At 36.5% G+C, this 21,600-nt stretch overlaps 1 protein-coding gene across 2 annotated transcripts in view; it reads left to right on the top strand.

The window, feature by feature from the left end:
• Positions 1–3,403: 3,403 nt before the first annotated feature.
• Positions 3,404–21,600, top strand: part of mxd1 (MAX dimerization protein 1) — a 49,599-nt gene continuing 31,402 nt past the window's right edge. Inside the window, exons 1-2 of one of the 2 annotated variants that reach the window (XM_022664680.2) lie at positions 3,404–4,334; positions 6,279–6,378. In XM_022664680.2, the coding sequence (XP_022520401.2) occupies positions 4,268–4,334; positions 6,279–6,378 (167 nt within the window). In that variant the 5' untranslated portion in view covers positions 3,404–4,267. The remainder of the gene's footprint in view (positions 4,335–6,278; positions 6,379–21,600) is intronic. The other variant, XM_022664679.2, reaches the window with a different exon arrangement.

Here is a 21,600-nt window from a genome sequence, read left to right as displayed (position 1 = left end):
ACGGTTCATGGTTTAACAGTTTATAGCTGGTCTGTAGCATATATGTATTGGATATATGTAAAGGATTTTATATTATTCCAAGTAGTAAAGCAGTGGTGGAACAGATGGTGTTACTGCTGTTACTCTCTACAGCAGCAACATTTACATACTTACACACTTACAGCACATTCACACTTTCATCATCATTATATCTAGAAAAAGACACAGAAACACAGAGAACTCTGTAACTATTAAAAGTTATTTTCTTTAGAGAAATTAGTGATACAACCTTCAAAAGACTCTTGGAAACTGGAGAAAGCTGCTACAGGAAGACGTCTGGCTGACCCACATGGAAACAGCAGCTTTTAGACTTTAGCTCAGATTAACATGATTAAGGACTGAGTCTCAGTTTCAGCAGAGAAGAGAAGAATTAGAATTAGGGTTAATCTGACAGGAGAAGAAGAACTGCAGTAATAAAAAGAACTGCAGCTACTGGACTATTAAACAATTGGTGTGTTCTAAAACTTTTGACCGATAGTATATTTATAAATTATATAAAAGTATTGCATGAAGATATTAAAGTGTTTGTGCAACACGTTATATTCATATGTAGTAAATAGACTAATTTATTAAGTGTAATGCCCTCTTAAAACACTCTTAATCTCTGTATTAACTAATAATAAATTATCCTAATTCTCCACTAATAATATTTATTCTTATTTATTAAAATTATTAACTGATTAAATATTATTATAAGGGAAAAGCAGCTCGGAGGTGAATTTCTGCAGAACAGCATGTGCTAGGGGCGTGGCTTCAGGGGGTGTCTCATTTCAACCAATCACAAGCAAGGTTTTCTAGGGTTGGTGCTTTTTGATCAATCACTGCAATGGAGTTCTGTGGGTGTTGCCTTTTCTGGCCAATCAGGAGCGACCATATATCTCGGCGAGGAGGCGACCGACCAATAGGCGCAGGACAACAAAGCACTCTTTTTAGTTTTTGTGTAATTTTTTGTATATTTTTAACTGGATTTATTTATAATGCTTTTTGTAGCATTTTTGCGCTATTTTTATTTACGTATTATATTTACGTACATTTTTTTTACAACGAGTCTGAGAAAAAAATGGCAACCATGGCAACCAATAGGAATCCACTTCCTGTTCCGGATTCTCCAGTGTTCTGTCAGTTTGTGCTCTCTTGACAAAACGTGCTACCATCGTGTATATTTATAGAACATATTTTCAAAAGACAAAAGCACCATATTAGAAATACAAATACAGTTAAAATAAAAAAACTATGTAAAACATTATGTATGTGAATACATACATACATATATTTGTGTCTGTTTTCCTTTATGTATTTGTTGCAGCATGTAATAATTCATATTTGAATAGGTATTGACTGATTTCTAATATAAAATGCATATATAGAAGTAATTGATGCAACAACAACAAGAACGACTACAAAAAAAAAGAAAAATGTATAATTTAGTATTTTTGTATGCTTTTAAATGCAATTGTAAATACATATTGTATGAAACCCCCTTTTCAAAAATTTTAAAAACACAAATAACACAGTGGAGAGTCCAAATATGTTTGAGGAATACACCACATAAATATCATAAATCAATAATAAATAATTATTAATTAATACGTTAACTAAATAAGAGATTGAGAGAGAATAGCACTAATATATGGAAGCCCATTTCCGCCACCTGAAGAAAAAAAAACGTCCTCAACTAAGTCATAATTATGAGATAGAAAAGTCATAATTATGGGATAGTAAGTCATAATTATGAGATAGAAAGTCATAATTATGAGATACTAAGTCATAATTATGAGATAGAAAGTCATAATTATGAGATAGAAAGTCATAATTATGAGATGACTTTTTATCTCATAAATATGAGATAGTAAGTCATAATTATGAGATAAAAATCATCTCATAATTATGACTTTCTATCTCATAATTATGACTTTTTTATCTCATAATTATGACTTACTATCTCATAATTATGACTTACTATCTCATAATTATGACTTACTATCCCATAATTATGACTTTTCTATCTCATAATTATGACTTACTATCTCATAATTATGACTTTTTTATCTCATAATTATGACTTAGTTTCTCATAATTATGACTTACTATCTCATAATTATGACTTTCTATCTCATAAATATGCCTTCTATCCCATAATTATGACTTTTCTATCTCATAATTATGACTTAGTTGAGGACGTTTTTTTTTCTTCAGGTGGCGGAAATGGGCTTCCATACTAATACTTAACAGCAAAAATCAACATTAAAAAAAAACCTTTTTAAAGAATGTGTGCGTGTCCGCGCATGCGCAGTATCGGTAGGAAGCACTTTTGGACGGGTAGCACAACTCGACAGAACACCGTCTTCTGGCTTTGTCGGATAATGCCTGGTTATTTTACCTAGATAAATATGTTTACGTGCAGCTGAACAGCGCTAAAACGTTTATTTATATAGCTAACGAATACCATCAGAATTAGTTAGTTGGCTAAAACAAGCTTAATGTTATCTGTCAACTTTATTCTTATTATTCGTATTATTTTGACAACTGTATTGCTGTTTTTAGTGCATGTGGTCTGTTATATATATATATATATATATTTTTTTTTTATGCATTGCAAACCACAGCGTTAACCAGGAATCCATTGCTACCCATATACAATGGTTTCTAACGTGAACGTCCTGCGATTTTTAAAAATGTATTTATTATTTATCTGTCTTTTTTAGATGTCTTTTGACTGTTATATGCAGTGTATTATTGCAACTTAGAAATACTCAGTAAAAGCATTTCAGTAGCTTACGTTTTGCATTTTATTCTATTTGTATTTATTTATTTATTTATCTACATTTATATATACATATATATTGATTATGTATCTTTATCTAAAATATCTATACTATATATCGTCTCTAAATGATAAAATATTACAGTTCATTTCATCTGTTTACGTATTTTATTTTTTCATTTTGCATTACACTAACGTTTATATTTTTTATTTAATTATTATTAAATTTAATGTCTAATTTATACAACGTAAAAATACAATTTATTCTATCTTGTTACGTTTTTTATTATTTTTTTTTTACACTAACGTTAATATTTGTATTTAATTATTACTTCTATTTAATGTATTATTCATACAAGGTAAAAATGCAGTATATTCTATCTGGTTACGTATTTTATTTACGTTATTTTCTATTTTTTTACACCGAGACACGATTAAAAAATAGGTGACAAAAAAAACTGACAGCCGCTTCAGCCAATAGCAACCCGCCTTCCTCCTCCAACGCCGTGAACTCACGCCCCACAGCCGTACCGACCAATCAGAACGCAGTCCTCTCCGACACCGCGCCAGCTCGACCAATCGGAGCGCGGCCTGCTGTGAGGTGCGTGTATTGTGGCTGTAGCTCTGGTCGGGCAGCAGGAGCAGGAGGCAGAATCCAGCAGCTCTGTGCTTTAAAGCACTATTTATTTAACCTAAAAACAGCGTTTAAAAGCTAAAACCGCTGGATTTAAGCTAAAACTAAGCGTTTATTCGCTTTTTACCTTTAATCTGCTGAAGAACTGGTCTGTCAGCGTTGTTTTGGCTTTGAGTTCATGCTTTAAGAAGTGCCTGTGCTGCACTGTATTCTTATTTTTCGTGTTTTAAGGAGATTTTAACGTGTTTTTTTTGCACTAATCCAGCATATATGCTTTATATATAAGCAGGATTCCCTTTATAAAGAAGATATACAGGAGCTAGCTGGCTGGCTCTGTAGCAGCAACAAGAAAAGGGACGTGTTTTTCCATATTCTGATTTTATTTTTAGATTTTTTGGACGTTTTATAGTGGGATTCAGGCTGTAAAATCACTGTTTTGGAGAGTTGGACTGTTTTTTTCTTTGGGAACACTTTTTTTTGGACGTTTTGCACTACATTAAAGGAGGCACATCTACATTTTCTTTCATTTTCCTGCCTTTTTCCAACAGAAAACCATAAAAAAAATCAATTTATCAATTTTTTTAATCAATTTTATTTCTTGTATTTGTATTTCTGCAGCTTCTGCTCCTAAGAAAGCTGGAATATCTTTTGTTTTTATCCAGCAGAACTGCAGCCCACACGAAGAACACAAGAAAAACAACAGCTAGACTCTGCTTTTTTATTATTTTTTAACATTTTTTAAGGACACAATCTGACCTGGAGTGTCACACAGCTCTATATACATCATATATACATTTTTATCATTTTTAATTCCTGTGTTATTGTTGAAAATGGCTGCCATTGGTTTGGTGCAGATGTTGATCGAAGCTGCTGAGTATCTGGATCGAAGGGAAAGAGGTGAGTGATTAATAAATAATAATAATAATTAAAAATAGAAAAATGCATGCAAAATTATCGTAATCTTACTCTATAGCTATATTTAAAGTAATTTTTAGACCATACTACCATCAACATCATCATTATCAACATCAACACCAGCAGTATTAATATACACAGTATATTTTACACACACAGACCTATATAACCTATATAATGTACCTTCTGTAATAAATGCATGTATACAAAATATATCATATGTATAAAATGAAAATCTCTTTCCTATACAGCTTTTTTATATAAGAATACTAAAAAAACACACATGATAGCTACTCTATATCATATTATAAGATAAAACTTTTGTTACTACTGAAATTATTTTACTGGAAAAATAAAATTTGGCAAAAAAAAACAAATTTAGTTTAAGGCTATTTAATTTGTGTGTTTGTTAAAATATGAATGAATGAATGAATGAATGAATAAGCGAAAACCAGCCATAAACAGGGTTTGTAATAAATATGTCATAATTTATATACATACTAAATAATAATATAATATTTTTTAGGTTATTTAATCTGTGTATTGGTAAAAAGAAAAAAAAAACATGGCAAATTTAATTAAAAAAAACAAAAAAATTATTTTAAATAGGTATTCAGTATTCACATCAGAATTCTGTAAAAACAGATTAATAATATCTATAAAAATATATGTTTTGTTGCTTTTTAAATTAGATTAATTTAATGTTCTTTAATGTTTTAAAGGAGAGCTTTTTTTAATGTAGTGAATAAACACTAGTCTAGCTCCATATTCCACACTCTACAACAGCAGAGAGAGGGAGGAGCCTAAACTTCAGAAAACTGTAAATAAAAAGTAATCTACCTTCTGAACTCAACATTTGCGAATTCGGTTTGGTTTGGCCTATTTTTTGATTTTGTTCAGTTTTAGATCTTTTTTTTTATTTGGTGCAAGTTTAGTAAATTTGAAATAAATTATGATAACTTATAAAAGATAAAGGTAATTATTATATTATATTATAAATGCATGTATCTCCTAGTAAATCCTAGTAGTTCTAATTTTTCTTTCATTTTTAAAAACTCACTTATTAAAATGGTATTAAAACAGTTTTTAGGCCTAAAATCATGACCATTAATAACGACAGTATAAAGCAAAGGTTTTAACTACGTTGATAACAGTTTTGATTTTATTGGATTATATAATAAACCTATAGAGCTATAGCTTTAATTTTAGCATTTTATTTTTTAACAATCAATTTCTTGTGCTTATGATTCCATTAAATCAGTTATAATACAAATTCACATGCACGTGCAAAATCCAGCTCTTTATTTATAAACCACTTTAGCTGTGAGAGATTAGCCGTAGGCTAGGCTAGCACTGTAGAGCACTGGATTTATAAATAAGCATGCATGGCCACTGTGCATCCAGTCAGTATTTTCCTTTTTTAAAGGGTAAATTTAGATTATACAGCTTCCAAAAGGCTTTTTTATACGTGTGCATGCTTCAGTGCATATATACAGTGTATATCCTGCATGCATATGTGCTGTATTTGTGCAGCAGGGCTTTTTTATTGGGATTAAAATGGGTTTTTCAGTGCAGCTGTTTGTTCCTGATGGAGGCTTTCCTAGCGCATCCCCCCTCCCCTCGCACTGTTGTGGTTTCTCCGGCTGGCTGCTGGGTTTACTCCAGTTCAGATGACATCATTGACCCAAAAGCCGTAGATTTGCTGGAAATACGGCGAATTTGAGCAAATTAAAGCAGAAATAGACCTTGAAATGTGGCTGTTTTCATCCAAGTGCATCGAGAAACTCTAGCATCACTAATTGCAATGCATTAATATTGCGTAATTGCACGTTTGCACGATTGCATGACTGTCATCCATCATCTAAACGAGTGTACAGCGCTAACGTATTGCATTTTCCTCTGATTTCTTGTTTTTTTTTATCGCAGAAGCCGAGCATGGGTACGCCTCAATGTTACCATTCACCAGCCATAAAGACCGGGACGGGTCCAAGCGGAAAAATAAAAGCAAGAAAAACTGCAGCAGCAGGTAAATGACCTAGTTTCCGCCGCATCTGGGGCTTTGCGTAAAAAAAAAAACGTATAAAGTGGTCATGCATAATTAGGCACATTTATTATTCACGTATAACAGCCCACGTGATTTTTCATTTTTTATGTTGTGCCGCTATATTTGTGACAGAATTCCTGGCTTTTGCAGAGAAAAATGGAAAAAATATGGCTTAAATTAGCTTTAGCATCATTAGAAGAAGTCGATGAAGGTGGCGTTCATAGATATCTTGTGTTGTCTGAAAGTTGAAATGAATTTGCAGCTTTTCACTGATGGAACAGGCACTAATTAGTTAGCCGAGTCAATAAGCTAACACTTTAGAAGTAGCTCTGTGCATTTACACACCCTAAAAAAAAACCTGTTTTAACGTTTTCATGTGTTGAGTTTTTCGTGATGATTCTCTTTTTCTCTAGTGCATTATTAAAAAAAATAGTTTTTTGCAAGGCAACAGTTTGTTAGCTGGGTTGCTAAGCTAAGCTAAGCTATGCAAAGCTAATCCTCTAGAAGGGATTCTAGCCAAGTAAAACTCTTACATCCCCCGAAACAATCAAAAACTGAAAGTTAAAGTGAATAAGATTCTACTGGTGGAACTGGCACTGATTAGTTAGCTGGATAACTAAGCTAAGCTATGCAAAGCTAATTGTCTAGAAGGGATTCTAGCTAACCAAGAAGAGCACCCGGCTAAACACACGCATCCCCCAAAATAATTAAAGGTGAAAGTTAAAATGTATAAGCTTTCTACTGATGGAACAGGCACTAATTAGTTAGCTGGGTTGCTAAGCTAAGTTATGCAAAGCTAAACATCTAGAAGGGATTCTAGCCAACCAAGGAGAGCATCATGCAAAATGCTCACATGCCCCAAAACAATAAAAAAATGAAAGTTAAAATGAATAGGATTCTACTGGTGGAACTGGCACTAATTTGTTTGATAAGCTAAGCTATGCAAAGCTAATTATCTAGAAGGGATTCTAGTTGAGCAAGGAGAACACACATCCCGTGAAACAGTCGAAAGCTGAAATGGATAAGCTATCTACTGGTGGAACAGGCACTAATTAGTTAGCTGGATTGCTAAGCTAAGCTACATAAAGCTAATCATGTAGAAGGGATTCTAGCCAAGCAAGGAGAGCACCCTGCAAAACACTTACCGTATTTTTCGGACTATAAGGCGCACTTAAAAACTTTTAATTTTCACAAAAATTGACAGTGCGTCTTATAATACGGTGCGCCTTTTGTATGGATTTTACTCGTCAGGTTGTAAGGAGCAGTAAACACACACTCCGTGCAGCGTTATAGAGAGTTTCAGTGCTATACAGAGTCCAGAGCCGTGCAGCTCCGAGGCTGAGCAGCAATAGCATTAGCTAGATGCTAACCGCTAAGCTAGCTAGCTTATTCACTGAGATCAGTATTATCTAAATTTTACTCGTCAGGTTGTAAGGAGCAGTAAACACACACTCCGTGCAGCGTTATACAGAGTTTCAGTGCTATACAGAGTCCAGAGCCGTGCAGCTCCGAGGCTGGAGCAGCAAATAGCATTAGCTAGCTTATTCACTGTTCAGAGATCAGTATTATCTAAATTTTACCCGTCAGGTGTAAGGAGCAGTAAACACACACTCCGTGCAGAGCCGTGCCGCTCCGAGGCTGGAGCAGCAATAGCTAGATGCTAACCGCTTAGCTAGCTAGCTTTTTCACTGTTCAGAGATCAGTATTTTCTAAATTTAGTACTTTCAATACTGCTGGAGCAGTATTATTAGAGTTAGATGCTAATCGCTAAGCGTTCACCGTTCAGAGGTGAGTTATCGGCCTGTAAGTCTGTGCTGCTTTGCCTGGCTAGCATTAGCTAGATGCTAAGCGCTAACTCTCTCAGAGGTGAGTTTTATCAGCCTGTAATCTGCTTGTTTACCGTGTTAAAACAAGCTACGGGGGACGAATCGCTAGCTAATATCTCACTGTCTTACCAGAACACGCAGGATTACTCAGTGTAACGCTGTCGTTTAAGTTTGGGTTAACTTTACTAGTTTAGGTGACTAGCTAGCGTGCTAGCGGATAGCTATGCTAACGCTGGTGCAGCAAGCCTTAGTGGACATCTGGAAATCTAAGCTTACTGTAAATAAACTGAAGCACGTTATTCACCCAAATAAACAGTTTTCAGGAGAGGAATCTGTGTAGATTAATATCCAGCACTCGTTTGACTTTGAAAGAGCTAGATTTGTATACTGAGACGCTCCACCGGCAAGCGACCACCCCCGGTGGGAAGGGAAACATGGCGCCACCCCTGTTCACTTTGATATAGGCACCCTTTCTAGTGTCACTTAACGCGCCTTATAATGCGATGCGCCCTATGTATGGAAAAATAGCAGAAAATAGGCGTTCTTTGATAGTGCGTCTTATAATACGGTGCGCCTTATAGTCCGAAAAATACGGTACTTCGCCTGAAACAATAATAAGCTTTTTTACTGTTGGAACTGGCACAAATTAGTTAGCTGAGTAACTAAGCTAACAATTTACAAGTAGTTATGTGCATTTACACACCCTTAAAACCCATTTTTTTAAAAACATTTTTCGTGATATTCTCTTTTTAATAATAAGCTTATTATTATAAAATTATATTATTATATTATATTATTATACATTTATATACATTTATATTATACATTATAAAAAAATATTTTAATATCAATGCAACAGTTTGTTAGCTGGGATGCTAAGTTAAGCTATGCAAAGCTAATCATGTAGAAAGGAATTTAAAAGGTTAATAATTAGTTAGCTGGGTTGCTAAGCTAAGCTACGCAAAGTTAAAAATCTAGAAGGGATTCTAGCCAAACAAGGAGAACACCATGTAAATCTCACACATCCCCCGAAATAATCGTAAACTGAAAGTTGAAATGAATGAGCTTCTACTGGTGGAACTGGCACTAATTTGTTTACAGGATTGATAAGCTAAGCTATGCAAAGCTAATCGTCTAGAAGGGATTCTAGCTGAGCAAGGAGAGCAAGGAGAACTCACATCCTGTGAAACAGTTAAAAGCTGAAAAGTATAAGCTTTCTACTGGTGGAACTGGCACTAATTAGTTAGCTGAGTAAGTTTTTAACATTTTCATGTGTTTTTTTTATAAATCTAATTTTCTCTGGTGCATTATTTAATATGAGTTTATTGGCAAGGCAACGGTTAGTTAGCTGGGTTGCTAAGCTAAGCTAAGCTATGCAAAGCTAATCATCTAAAAAGGATTCTAGCTGAGCAAGGAGCAACAGTTGGAAGCTGGAATGAATAAGCTTTCTACTGGTGGAACTGGCACTAATTAGTTAGCTGGGTAACTAAGCTAACTGTTTAGAAGGGATTGTAGCCGGCCAGGCTAAGCTTTTTGTTCAGAACTGTACACAGGTTGTGCTAATGCTAATATTTATGATGTCATTATGTGATGCTATAGATATAGAGATGCAGTAGAGAGGGAGATCTGAGCTCCTGATGGATTGAAGCCGTAAAAAAGATCTCCGCAGTTTCTTTTTAAGCGCTACAAACACCAACACCTCCTCCTCCTCCTCTTCCCCCTCCTCCTCCTCTTCCTCTTCCTCCTCCACTCCGTTACTCCTCTGCTGCCTGTCAGCATGTTTTTACACCCAGGCTCTATTTCTGTCGGACAGTGCGGCCGGAGCCGAGATAAATAGATAGATGCCCAGAGTAAAATCCATAAATTCACTTTTGAAATGGATCTGGCCGAGTTCTTGCAGATATTCTCCTAATTAGAGTTGGACAATATAATGTGTTTATCGCATTGTGATAAATAATAGTATTGAATCGATAGTATGCACAATATTAAGCATATTGTGATATTGCAATATTCTTACAAATATTGTATTTTGTATTTTTTTTAAAGATTATTACACTTTTATTACAATAATTTCTAGATTTTTGTTTGTTTTTACTGAATAAAAAAAAGTGTTATATCTTTACTTAATTTATAATAAATAATTATTTCAATTTATTTTTTTGCAGTAGCAGTATATCGTCACTGTCCAATGAAAAACATGTATCTTCATTTTTGTTGATTTTTATTATATTATATAATTTAAACAGACAAACTGTCGCTTACACTGTGCCAAAATTTCTTGTTGAGTGGACCAATAGAAATACTTTAAAATCACCTGAAATAAAAAAAAACACCTTTTTTCCTACGCGAAGCCTATGTGACGCAACTTACCCTATGTCATATCCTGTGCTATATCCTGTGTCATAGTCTATGCATTGCCACGTATCCTACATTGTATCCTGTGCCTTATGCTGTGCCGTAGCCGATGCATTGCTGTGTACCCTACGATGTATCCTACACCATATTCTATACCTTTGTTTATGCGTCACTACGTACCCTACACCGTATCCTACGCTGTATCCTGTGCTGTAGCCTATGCATTGCCGCATATCCTACGGCGTATCCTACGCCATATTCTGTGCAGTAACCTGTGCCATAGCCTTTGTGTCGCCACGTACCCTACATCGTATCCTATGCAGTATTCTGTGACGTAGCCTAAGCATTGCCGCGTACCCTATGTCGGAATTTTGGCCAGTTAGCCGAAAACTTTTTCTTTGCTTTTCTTAAGCCTATTTAAGAGCTGTTTAGTTCTCTTAACTGCGTTGTCTATGTGGGAAAGCTCTTACTTTCACTATTAAACAAGATATCGCTGAGAGTTATAGTGCTGCGTTTCTAATGTTTGATTTCACCAAACATTTAAACAAAGAAATTGATTGATTTATATTCTGATCACTTTCCTTTTTTGAAGAAGATGTTCCCCACTGTCTTTCCACTGTTTAATATTAATGCATTAGGCAGTTCTTAACCTGATTTTAGTAGTTTCAGTTCCAACCTCCTTAGATTTCTTTTTTTTTTTTTTTTGCGTTATTAATGCATGGCCATAATTTGACCTCCTCTGAAACAGCAAACATCTTTCCACATGGTTGTTTAACAGAAGAGAAGCTACTCCCTGCATCAGTTAGGGTTGCCAGCTCAAACATAATCACCCATGCAGAAATTACTATCCAGCGGGAGGCTGTTATGTATTTTTTCTTGTATATTTTAGTAGGTTTATTGCACACACACACACACACACACACACTCTCTCACTGAGATCTGATTGTACTGACTGCACACACACTCTCACACTTACACCACCCCCACTCCTGTTAATTACTCCACCATCGTTCCACGCCTTGGGTCTCCTCCATCCTGGCCTGCAGGAGTGAGTGCAGCGTTGGAACTGGATGGTTAGCACTGGTATTAATGCATTAGTATTTTTATTATAATAATGTGTATTTGAATAATTCCTGTGATATGTGTGGAGGTTCTGAGAGCGTTAATGAGCTGGTTTTTATTTTTTGGACTGTTGCTCCGAGCAGACCCCTCTGTTCTCCAGGCCCATCTGTTCACCGGGCCGGCGCTTTAGTCACACTGAGCCCGAGCCGTCGGTTCATCTGCTGCTCCTCCACGTTCTGCACAGCTTGGGTTGGGATTTTAATAACTGGAATAACCAGCGTATCAGGAAACCCAGAATATCAGAAGGGAGGCAGATGAAGAAGAGCTCTGGAGGACTGAGATAAAGCAGGAACATCTCAGTTTTACATCATATTAGTACTACTATACACCTCATGGTGCAACCTGGACCTGAATCTTCAGTGATGTGCCCGGGGTCATGGGGTGTTTCGGGTCTCACATCAGACACCCTCACCCGGGTGACCCAGCCGGGGTTGATCAGGCCCCGACTTGTGTCCAGGTAGCGCACTACGCCACGCATCCCCCCCTCTTCAACCAGAGCCAACGAGAAGCTTTCTCCACAGCCTCCATGATGTTCTTTATGGCTCTTTTTCTATGCAGTCCACAGATCCCTAGGAGTCCGAGGACCCGATGTACAGACTGGCCTGCGAAGCCCCTGCAGCCCACTTCTATCGGCTCGCAGCGGGCTTTCCACCCATTGGTTTGACACTCTGCCACCAGGTCTGCATACTTGGCCTTCTTTCTAGCATTTGCCTCCTCCATTCGTTCTTCCCAGGGGACAGTTAGTTCTAGTAATAGCACCTGCTTGGTAGCCCCAGATATCAAGACCATATCTGGCCGGAGTGTTGTTGTTGCAATGATGTCTGGGAACCTCAACTGTCTTCCAAGGTCGACCAGTAGTTGCCAGTCCCTGGCTGTTGCAAGCAGGCCCCCCTGGGTCTTCTTCGGGGGCTGAGGCTTCTCACCTGCCCGAACGAAGTTGATGGTTCTTTTGGAGGGGCATTGGGACTTGCTGTTCTTGATGCCTGTGCAAATGGTGTCTGCTACTGACTGCAGAACCTGGTCGTGTCGCCACCGGTAACGACCGTCTCCCAAAGCTTTTGAGCAGCAGCTGAGGATGTGTTCTAAAGATCCCCTTTTCTGGCAAAGTTGGCACACCGGTGAGTCCACCAGGCCCCGGGTGAACAGGTTAGCTGGGCTCGGGAGGACATCATGGACTGGCTGGACTAAGAACTTGAAATGGTGTGGTTCCACCTTCCACAGTTCTGTCCAGGTCATCTTACGGTCAGCTATATGCTCCCACTTGGTCCAAGCCCCCTGTTTGGACATGCCCACCATCCTGCTGATGCGCGCTTCCTCTACCTCAGCACGTACCTCCTCCTGGATAAGCTTCCGCTTCTCCTTTCCGCTGGCTTTGCTGTAGCTGGGTCTGGTACTGCTACCTAGCCCGTCACGGCCAGTAGCCACTGTGCCTACTAGGATGCTGTGTCGCAACCTTGCCTCCGCACGCTCCGCACGTCTTTTTAAAGGTTTTAACACTATATTTTTTACCATTTTTCAAACAATAATCAGATATAAAACAATTTAATTTAATTTAAACAATATTTCATAGTAATTACTGATCTTTATAGCAGATTCTGAATTAGTAGATACTGAATCATTTATAGTAGATACTGAATCATTTATAGTAGATACTAAATCGTTTATAGTAGATACAGAATCATTTATAGTAGATACTGAATCATTTATAGTAGATACTGAATCATTTAAAATAAATGCAGAATCTTTTATAGTAGATAATGAATCATTTATAGTGAATACTGAATCGTTTTTAGTAGATACTGAGTCGTTTATAGTAGATACTGAATCATTTATAGTAGATACTGAATCGTTTTTAGTAGATATTGAGTCGTTTATAGTAGATACTAAATCATTTATAGTAGATACTGAATCGTTTTTAGTAAATACTGAATCGTTTATAGTAGATACTGAATCATTTATAGTAGATACTGAATCATTTAAAACAAATGCAGAATCTTTTATAGTAGATAATGAATCATTTATAGTGAATACTGAATCGTTTTTAGTAGATACTGAATCATTTATAGTAGATACTGAATCGTTTTTAGTAGATACTGAGTCGTTTATAGTAGATACTGAATCATTTATAGTAGATACTGAATCGTTTTTAGTAGATACTGAGTCGTTTATAGTAGATACTAAATCATTTATAGTAGATACCGAATCGTTTTTAGTAGATACTGAATCGTTTACAGTAGATACGGAATTGTTTGTAGTAGATACTGAATCATTTATAGTAGATACTGAATTGTTTGTAGTAGATACGGAATCATTATAGTAGATACTGAATCGTTTAAAGTAGATCCTGAATCGTTTATAGTAGATGCTGAATAATTTGAAGTAGAGACTGAGTCGTTGATAGTACATTCTGAATCAGTTATTGTAGATACTAATTCATTTAGAGCAGATACTTAATCGGTTATAGTACATACTGAATAAGTTGTTGTTGATACTGAATCATTATAGTAGATACTGAATCCTTAATAGTAGACAATGAATTATCTATAGTAGATAATGAATCGTTTATAGTTCTACCCATCCAGAGAGAGCAAGGCCAACTGTGCTCTCTCGAGGCTCTGGCAGCTGATGGCAAGCTGCATGACCGGGATTCGAACTGGTGATCTCTTGATCATAGTGCTCTTTAGTGATCATAGCAGCGCTTTAGACTGCTGGACCACATGGAGCCCCATATTCTGGTTTGTTTAACACTTTTTTTTAATTCTAAAATCATTTTATAATTTTATAATTCTAAAATCGTGATACACTGATATAAATGATATATTGTCCAACACTGAGATACACACTGTAGAAAGCCAGTCTGTGAGTTCAGGCCACTGCTCTAGTCTGGAGTGTGTAGTGTGTATGTGTGTGTGTCTGTAACTGGAGATAAGTGGTTATGAGATGGTGATAAGGGTAACCCGGGGTCGGGGCTATTTATACCGGCGGTGGGCGGCGCGGGCAGGGGGAAGTGTTTATGATTTGGATGCTGTGGAGCAGGAAGTGGAGCAGGAAGTGATGTCGGTGGGCAGGTGGGCTGGTTTAAAGCCCACTCTGATGGATTTTACCCTGCTGGAAGCTGGAAAAACACCTTCTATTAAACCATTACGAGGATGTACTGTCTTGCTTCACCATCACATGTCGTCATAGCAACCCCCGTGCTGCCCTGTGTCGGCGTGGTGCTCGTGGGAGGCGTGCACGGCGAGAGCGTGCAGTATTATACGCCTGCAAAACGGATGTAGACTAGGAGATTAGGAGTTTGAATTTGGCGCTATAAATACGTAATCCATTAATCATCAGAAAGATTAAAGATTTATTAGGTGTTATAATAGTGATTCATGCTGAAGATTGCTGTGTGCCTGATATATTGATTAACTGATAATATCGGCCGATATTAATGACTTTTCCTAATAATTAATGGCAGTTCTTTATTTTGTCCACATCAGTGCCAGCATTTAAACTGAATTAGGAAAGGGTTCCACTAGATTTTGGAGCATTGCTGTGTGGATTTGATTGAGTTTTTCATTTCTTGTACATACCACATCATTTATAGTAGATACTGAATCATTTATATTAGATACTGAATCATTTATTGTAGAGACCAAATCATTTATATTAGCTACTGAATCATTTGTAGTAGATATTGAAATATGTTTAGTAAATAATGAATCATTCATAGCTGGTACTGAATCATTAATAGTAGATAATAAATCATTTATATTAGATACTGAATCTTTGTAGCAGATACAGAATTGTTTGTTGTTGGAATCAAATCATGTATATTAGATACTGAACCATTTGTATTAGGTACTAAATTATATGTAGTAGAGACTGAATCGTTCATAGCTGGTACTGAATCATTTATATTAAATACTGAATCATTTATATTAAATACTGAATCATTTATATTAAATACTGAATCATTTATATTAGATATACTGAATCATTTATATTAGACACTTAATCATTTATATTAGATACTTAATCATTTAAATTAGATACTGAATCATTTGTAATAGATACTGAATCATTTATGTTAGATACTGGATCTTTTATATTATATATACTGAATCATTTGTAGTAGATACCAAACCATTTAAGTTAGATATACTGGATCATTTATATTAGATACTGAATCATTTATAATAGATACTGAATCATTTATATTAGATATACTGAATCATTTGTAGTAGATACCAAACCATTTAAGTTGGATATACTGAATCATGTATATTAGATACTATATCAAATACTTTTATATCAAATACTAAATCATTTGTTCTGTGTGTACTTCATAATTTATGGTAGACACTAAATCATTGCAGGTATTGAAACATTTGTAATAGCTACTGAATCATTTATATTAGATAATGAACCATTTATAGCTGATACTGAATCATAATTTGTGGTAGACACTAAATTACTGCAGGTATTGAATCATTTGCGTTAGATACTGAATCATGTATAGTAGATTTGAGTAAATAGAAGTATAGAAGTATTTTAGTAAATAGTTAACAGCTCAGCTGAACTGTTCTCAACAGTACAAATTACAATACACTATAAAATATATAAAAAAAAGAATAGAAAATATTTAATATAATTAATAAAGTAAATGTGTTGTAGGTGTTCTGATGCAGGACTGCAGTAGAGATGAGAGACACAGTCTGGATTATAGAGTTAAACCGCTGTTCAGAACTGAACTAGACTTACTTACACTGACTCTGTGTCTGGATTACTCACCTCTGAAGTAAAAATCAATCCTCCCAGTCAATCCTGTTCTCAGGAATCGCTGGTGAAGACAGTTCAATCAGGACTCTTCCATCCACTGCAGGTTAGAGCATGTGCAGGGTTCGAGTGAGTGGATCAATTGGCCACTACTAGTAGTGACCGACTGTCTACAATTCGTTAAATACAGCATGTCTAGCAGTCAATAATCTCTCACCAGGAGGTACACTACCTCAACGTATACAATTTTATATATACAGCTTTAGAAAAAAAATAAGATTTCACTTAAAAATTATGAGTTTCTTTGATTTTACCAAATTGAAAACCTCTGGAATATAATCAAGAGGAAGATGGATGATCACAAACCATCAAACCACCAAACTGAACTGCTTGAATGAATTTGGGAGAAATGTTGTCTGTAGTTTATAGAATAAAACAACAATGTTCATTTTACTCAAACATAAACCTATAAAAAGCAAAATCAGAGAAACTGATTCAGAAACTGAAGTGCTCTCTTAAATTTTATAATATATATATCATTAAAACATTTTACTTTATTTCAGTAATTCAGCTAAAAATGTGAAATTCATTTATTATATAGATGTATTACACACAGAGAGCCATGGAAAATCCCTCTGCTGGCAACTTTTATTGAGATGCATGGAAGATTTCATTTTCCAGCAGGCTTTGGCACACTGCCCACACTGCCAGAAGTACACAGACACTTCTGTGTTCTGAGACACTGATTTTTGGGTTTTTATTGGCCATAATCATCAACAATGAAAGAAATAAAGGCTTAAAATAGATCACAGTGTAGTGTAATACATATATATAGTATATGAGTTTCACATTTTGAACTGAATTACTGAAATAATAAAGTAATTTTTCAATAATATTCATTTTTTGGGAAATATACAATGATGGAGTGTTATGGTTGTTATTATTCTCAGTATTAATAAAAGCCTCCTGTACTGTAGGTCTTGGTGCAGTATAGCCTGTGATCAGCTGATCAGGGATTGGTTTATGTGTATCACACTGACCGGGCTCTGGGCAGGACATTATTGGCTTTGCCCTGTGTGAGCAGCTCCTTCAGTACCCGGCTGCTGCACCCACGCTGCGTGAAGGAGAGATACCGCAGGTCCTTCGTTCCACACGCCGTCAGACTTTACAACACACCGCGCTCCCAGTAAACACTAGTTTACTATCTCAGGACTTCATACAAACCTACATACTACTCAGTGTAGCTGTAATGCTTACCGTTTGCAATATCCATCTCACTACGAGTACTGTGATCATCATTTGTGCAATTTATTTAATGTGCAATATTTTTTTTTCTCACTTTTGTTTTTATCTATTATTTATTTGATAGTTATTTGATAGTTACTCTTGTGCAATAATACTGGTCCACCCTACCATAATCATATCTCTATGCACTAGATGTATATATATATTTTTTCTTTTACTATATATAATTTTTTTAACTCTTTATATATTTTCCTACAATAGGTTTTCTGTATATATAGATTTATCATTATTTGTATTTACCTTTTCCTGACCTGTTTCTCTGTCCTTTACTCTGCACTGCTGTAACATGGTAAATTTCCCCATTGTGGCATTAATAAAGGATTATCTTATCTTATCTTATAGTGTTTCAGCGCATTGTTCACTAATAGTGAAAATAAACAGAGCGTGTGTAGTGTAAGTGCTTTATCTGGCTTATTTTATGATGTTATTGTGCAGCATATTGTAAAATTATGATCTGTTTTTAATTATTCAGTGATTTTGCCGCAGCTACAGGACATTCCTGTAGAACATATATCATATAAGGGTGAACAGGAAGTGATAAATAATACATTTAAAGCCATATATTCTACAAATTTCTAATATTCTCAAGATACACAGATAAGCATTTTTACTTGATCGTTTACAAACATCTTTTTATTCCTTAGACTCATCAACAAATTGTGTCTTTGTTAAATAGCTGTATCCTGATTGGCTGGGCAGTCTACTTTTAAATAAAACACAGCATCCTTTGCAGCATCACGTCTGAGACAAGATTTTTATCCAGGTAATATTTTTGGATGTTTCTTTTGTCCCTTTAAACAAAATAAAAAGTGCAAATAGGAAGAAAAAAAATTTAATTAAAAAGTTGCAAAGGTGTTTCTGCGGTATAACTCTTGGTTGCTAGGTGGTAGCTAGCCTATTTCCATAGTGTTGATAAAGTGTGGCTAGGCTGTTGCTAAGCCATTGCTAGGGGTTGCTGTGGTATAGCTGTTGCTGTGTGGTTGCAAAGGAGGTGTTGCTATGTTGTATCTAGTTGGTTGCCAAGACGTTGCTAGCTGTTGCTGTGGTATAGCTGTTGCCCGGTGGTTGCAAAGCAGCTGTTGCTATATTGTATCTGGTTGGTTGCTGAGACATTGCTAGGTGTTGCTATGGTATAGCTGTTGCTACGTGGTTGCAAAGGAGATGTTGCTATATTGTATCTGGTTGTTGCCAAGATGTTGCTGGGTGTTGCTGTGGTATAGCTGTTGCTAGGTGGTTGAAAAGGAGGTGTTGCTATATTGTATCTGATTGGTTGCTGAGACGTTGCTAGGTGTTGCTGTGGTATAGCTATTGGACGCTAAGTTGTTGCTAGGATTTGCTGTGTTATAGCTGTTGCTATGTGGTTGCAAAGGAGGTGTTGCTGCATTGTAACTGGTTGGTTGGCAAGACGTTGCTAGGTGTTGCTGTGGTGTAGGTGTTGGTTGCTAAGTCGTTGCTAGGTGGTTTCAAAGGAGGTGTTGCTACATTGTAACTGGTTGGTTACAATTAGGGGTGTCACGATTCTCTAAATCCTCGATTCGATTTCATTTTCGATTTGAGGGTCACGATTCGATTCGATTCTCGATTTTCTTGTTTTTTTTTCTTGTTATTATTTTATGCCTCATAAAATTTAAATAATATATTTATTATTATTATTATTATAAATATTATAAATATTATTATTATTATTTATTAAGATATATATGGTAATGCCATCTAGTGACTTTTTTTGGTAGCAACAGTGTGCACTATTAAAACAAGCAGTTTATCAGAGCTGTGTGTGGATGGCTGGTGAAACTGCTCATTACATGAAGCTGCAGTTCTTCATCCAACCACTAGCAGCAGCACCCCGCTCTCTTCACTCAGTCACTACTTCAGTACAGCCCAGCCACGGGTTACAGAGCTCAGCCAGTCCGTTTTTACTGTTTCTGTAAACAAATAAAGGTTTTAACCCCACTAACCGGATAATACAGCTCACTACAGTTCATCTTTCAGCCCAAGCAGCTAACAGCAGCAGGTTAGAACAGCCGACACGGAGTCACTGCTCGGATTAAATTATAAACAGGTCAGTTAGCGCGCTGCTAACCTCAGGATGTTTATAACTACGGAGTTTAGTGGACACACCACGGCCGCCAGGTAACTTAAGTCTTTTAAAGGCTACTGAAGACTATTAAAGGCTATTAGAGTGTAACCCCTGGCTCCCAGGGGTTACAAGAGGTTATTGAAAGCATTATTGGGGGGCAGAAATCAGTACAGGCTGGTTAGATAAGTGATGTGGGTATTGTCTTATAAATATTTACACATAACTTATATCTCTCCTGAAAAGCTTTTATTTTAGTCAGAAACACGCTTGTGTTTACTTTATCTGAGAGAAAGATGTTTTTTTAATTCAATGGAAAGCAACAGGTGTAGTCAATTATAAGTTTAAGATTTTTAATCCACCTCACTGTGATCTATAGTCAGTGTTCTCAAGTCACACTGACACACGCATTTCAGCGAGTTCACACGCTCTCACCTGCGCGCACCCACCCCTCCGTTAGATACAGATACAAAACCTGCGCGCCCAACCCCCGCCCCCCCCCCCCCCCTCCCCCGTTGGACAGATAAAAACAGTGATCACACTCCCGCCGACTGCGCTCATGCAGTGGCTATCTCTATTTAAATGAATAGGATGCGCTGTGTTGGTGCCGCGCCATTTGCGTAGCGCGCTGCGCTATTTGCGTAGCGCGCGCGGGAGGGATCGTCGATCCTCTTTTTGACTTCGATACTCGAGATCGTGACCTCATTTCGATTCGATTTCGATAAAATATCGAGATCGTGACACCCCTAGTTACAATGTAACATTGGTGTCACTTTTACAGAATTTAACCACCTATTAATCTAATTTAATTAATATTAATTTATAGCGCCACCATGTGGAGTAATTAAGCAGTAACTTTATTATATAAGTGTAATTGGGAGGCGGGGCTTAAGAAGTTTATAGTGCCTATGTTTCTATAAAAATATCCATATTCGAGCCACATATCGATAATAAAAATCGCAAACGAAATAGCCGTATAATTTTGCAACCACTGCGTGTGTGTGTGTGTGTGTGTGTGTGTGTGTGTAAGGGCATGTTAACCTTTTGTGTTATGTGGGTCAGGTGTTATAAGACACACACTCTTCCTGCGTCGTATCTCCGAGCGTGTCCTCCCTTCTTCCCCGGCTGCTTACGCTTTCTGGTGAAGTGTGGGGGAGGGGTGTGTGTGTGTGTGTTCCTCTTCCCTCCCCCTCTGTTCCGCACCACAGCCAGATTGGAGCAACCAGTATAGTCCTCCAGCTCCTCCACCATTGCATCACACACACTTACACACACTCACACACACATACACACACATACACACACACAGTATGTACAGTTCTGAAGGTGCAGATAGTAACACCGTGTTCCCACACACCTCACAGCACACAGGTGGATGTCCCAGTCCCTGTCTCTATCAGCTATATCCAGTGTTTACTCCACTATCTCCTCTGATATGCCATAGCCATATATAAATAATATATATATATATATATATACAGTAAACATAATAGTAGACAAGACTACCATTCAATACACAATTAGCAATAACATTAAAACCACTGACTAAACTGAAATATGTAGACTTAATTAATAAAAGAATCAATATACTCTATAAACTGTATACAGACAAAAGTACTGAGACACCGGCTCATTCATTACTTTATAGTAGATACTATATAGTAGCATAATTTAATGTAGACACTGAATCATTTATAGTATATACTATAGGAGATACTGATACCACATTTACCTTATATGAGATCCTGAATCTTTTAC

Source organism: Astyanax mexicanus, chromosome 22, assembly GCF_023375975.1.
Source record: "Astyanax mexicanus isolate ESR-SI-001 chromosome 22, AstMex3_surface, whole genome shotgun sequence".
Taxonomy (NCBI): Eukaryota; Metazoa; Chordata; class Actinopteri; order Characiformes; family Acestrorhamphidae; genus Astyanax; species Astyanax mexicanus.
Note: the sequence above shows the minus strand (reverse complement) of the source record. Positions and strands in the feature narration are given on the sequence as shown.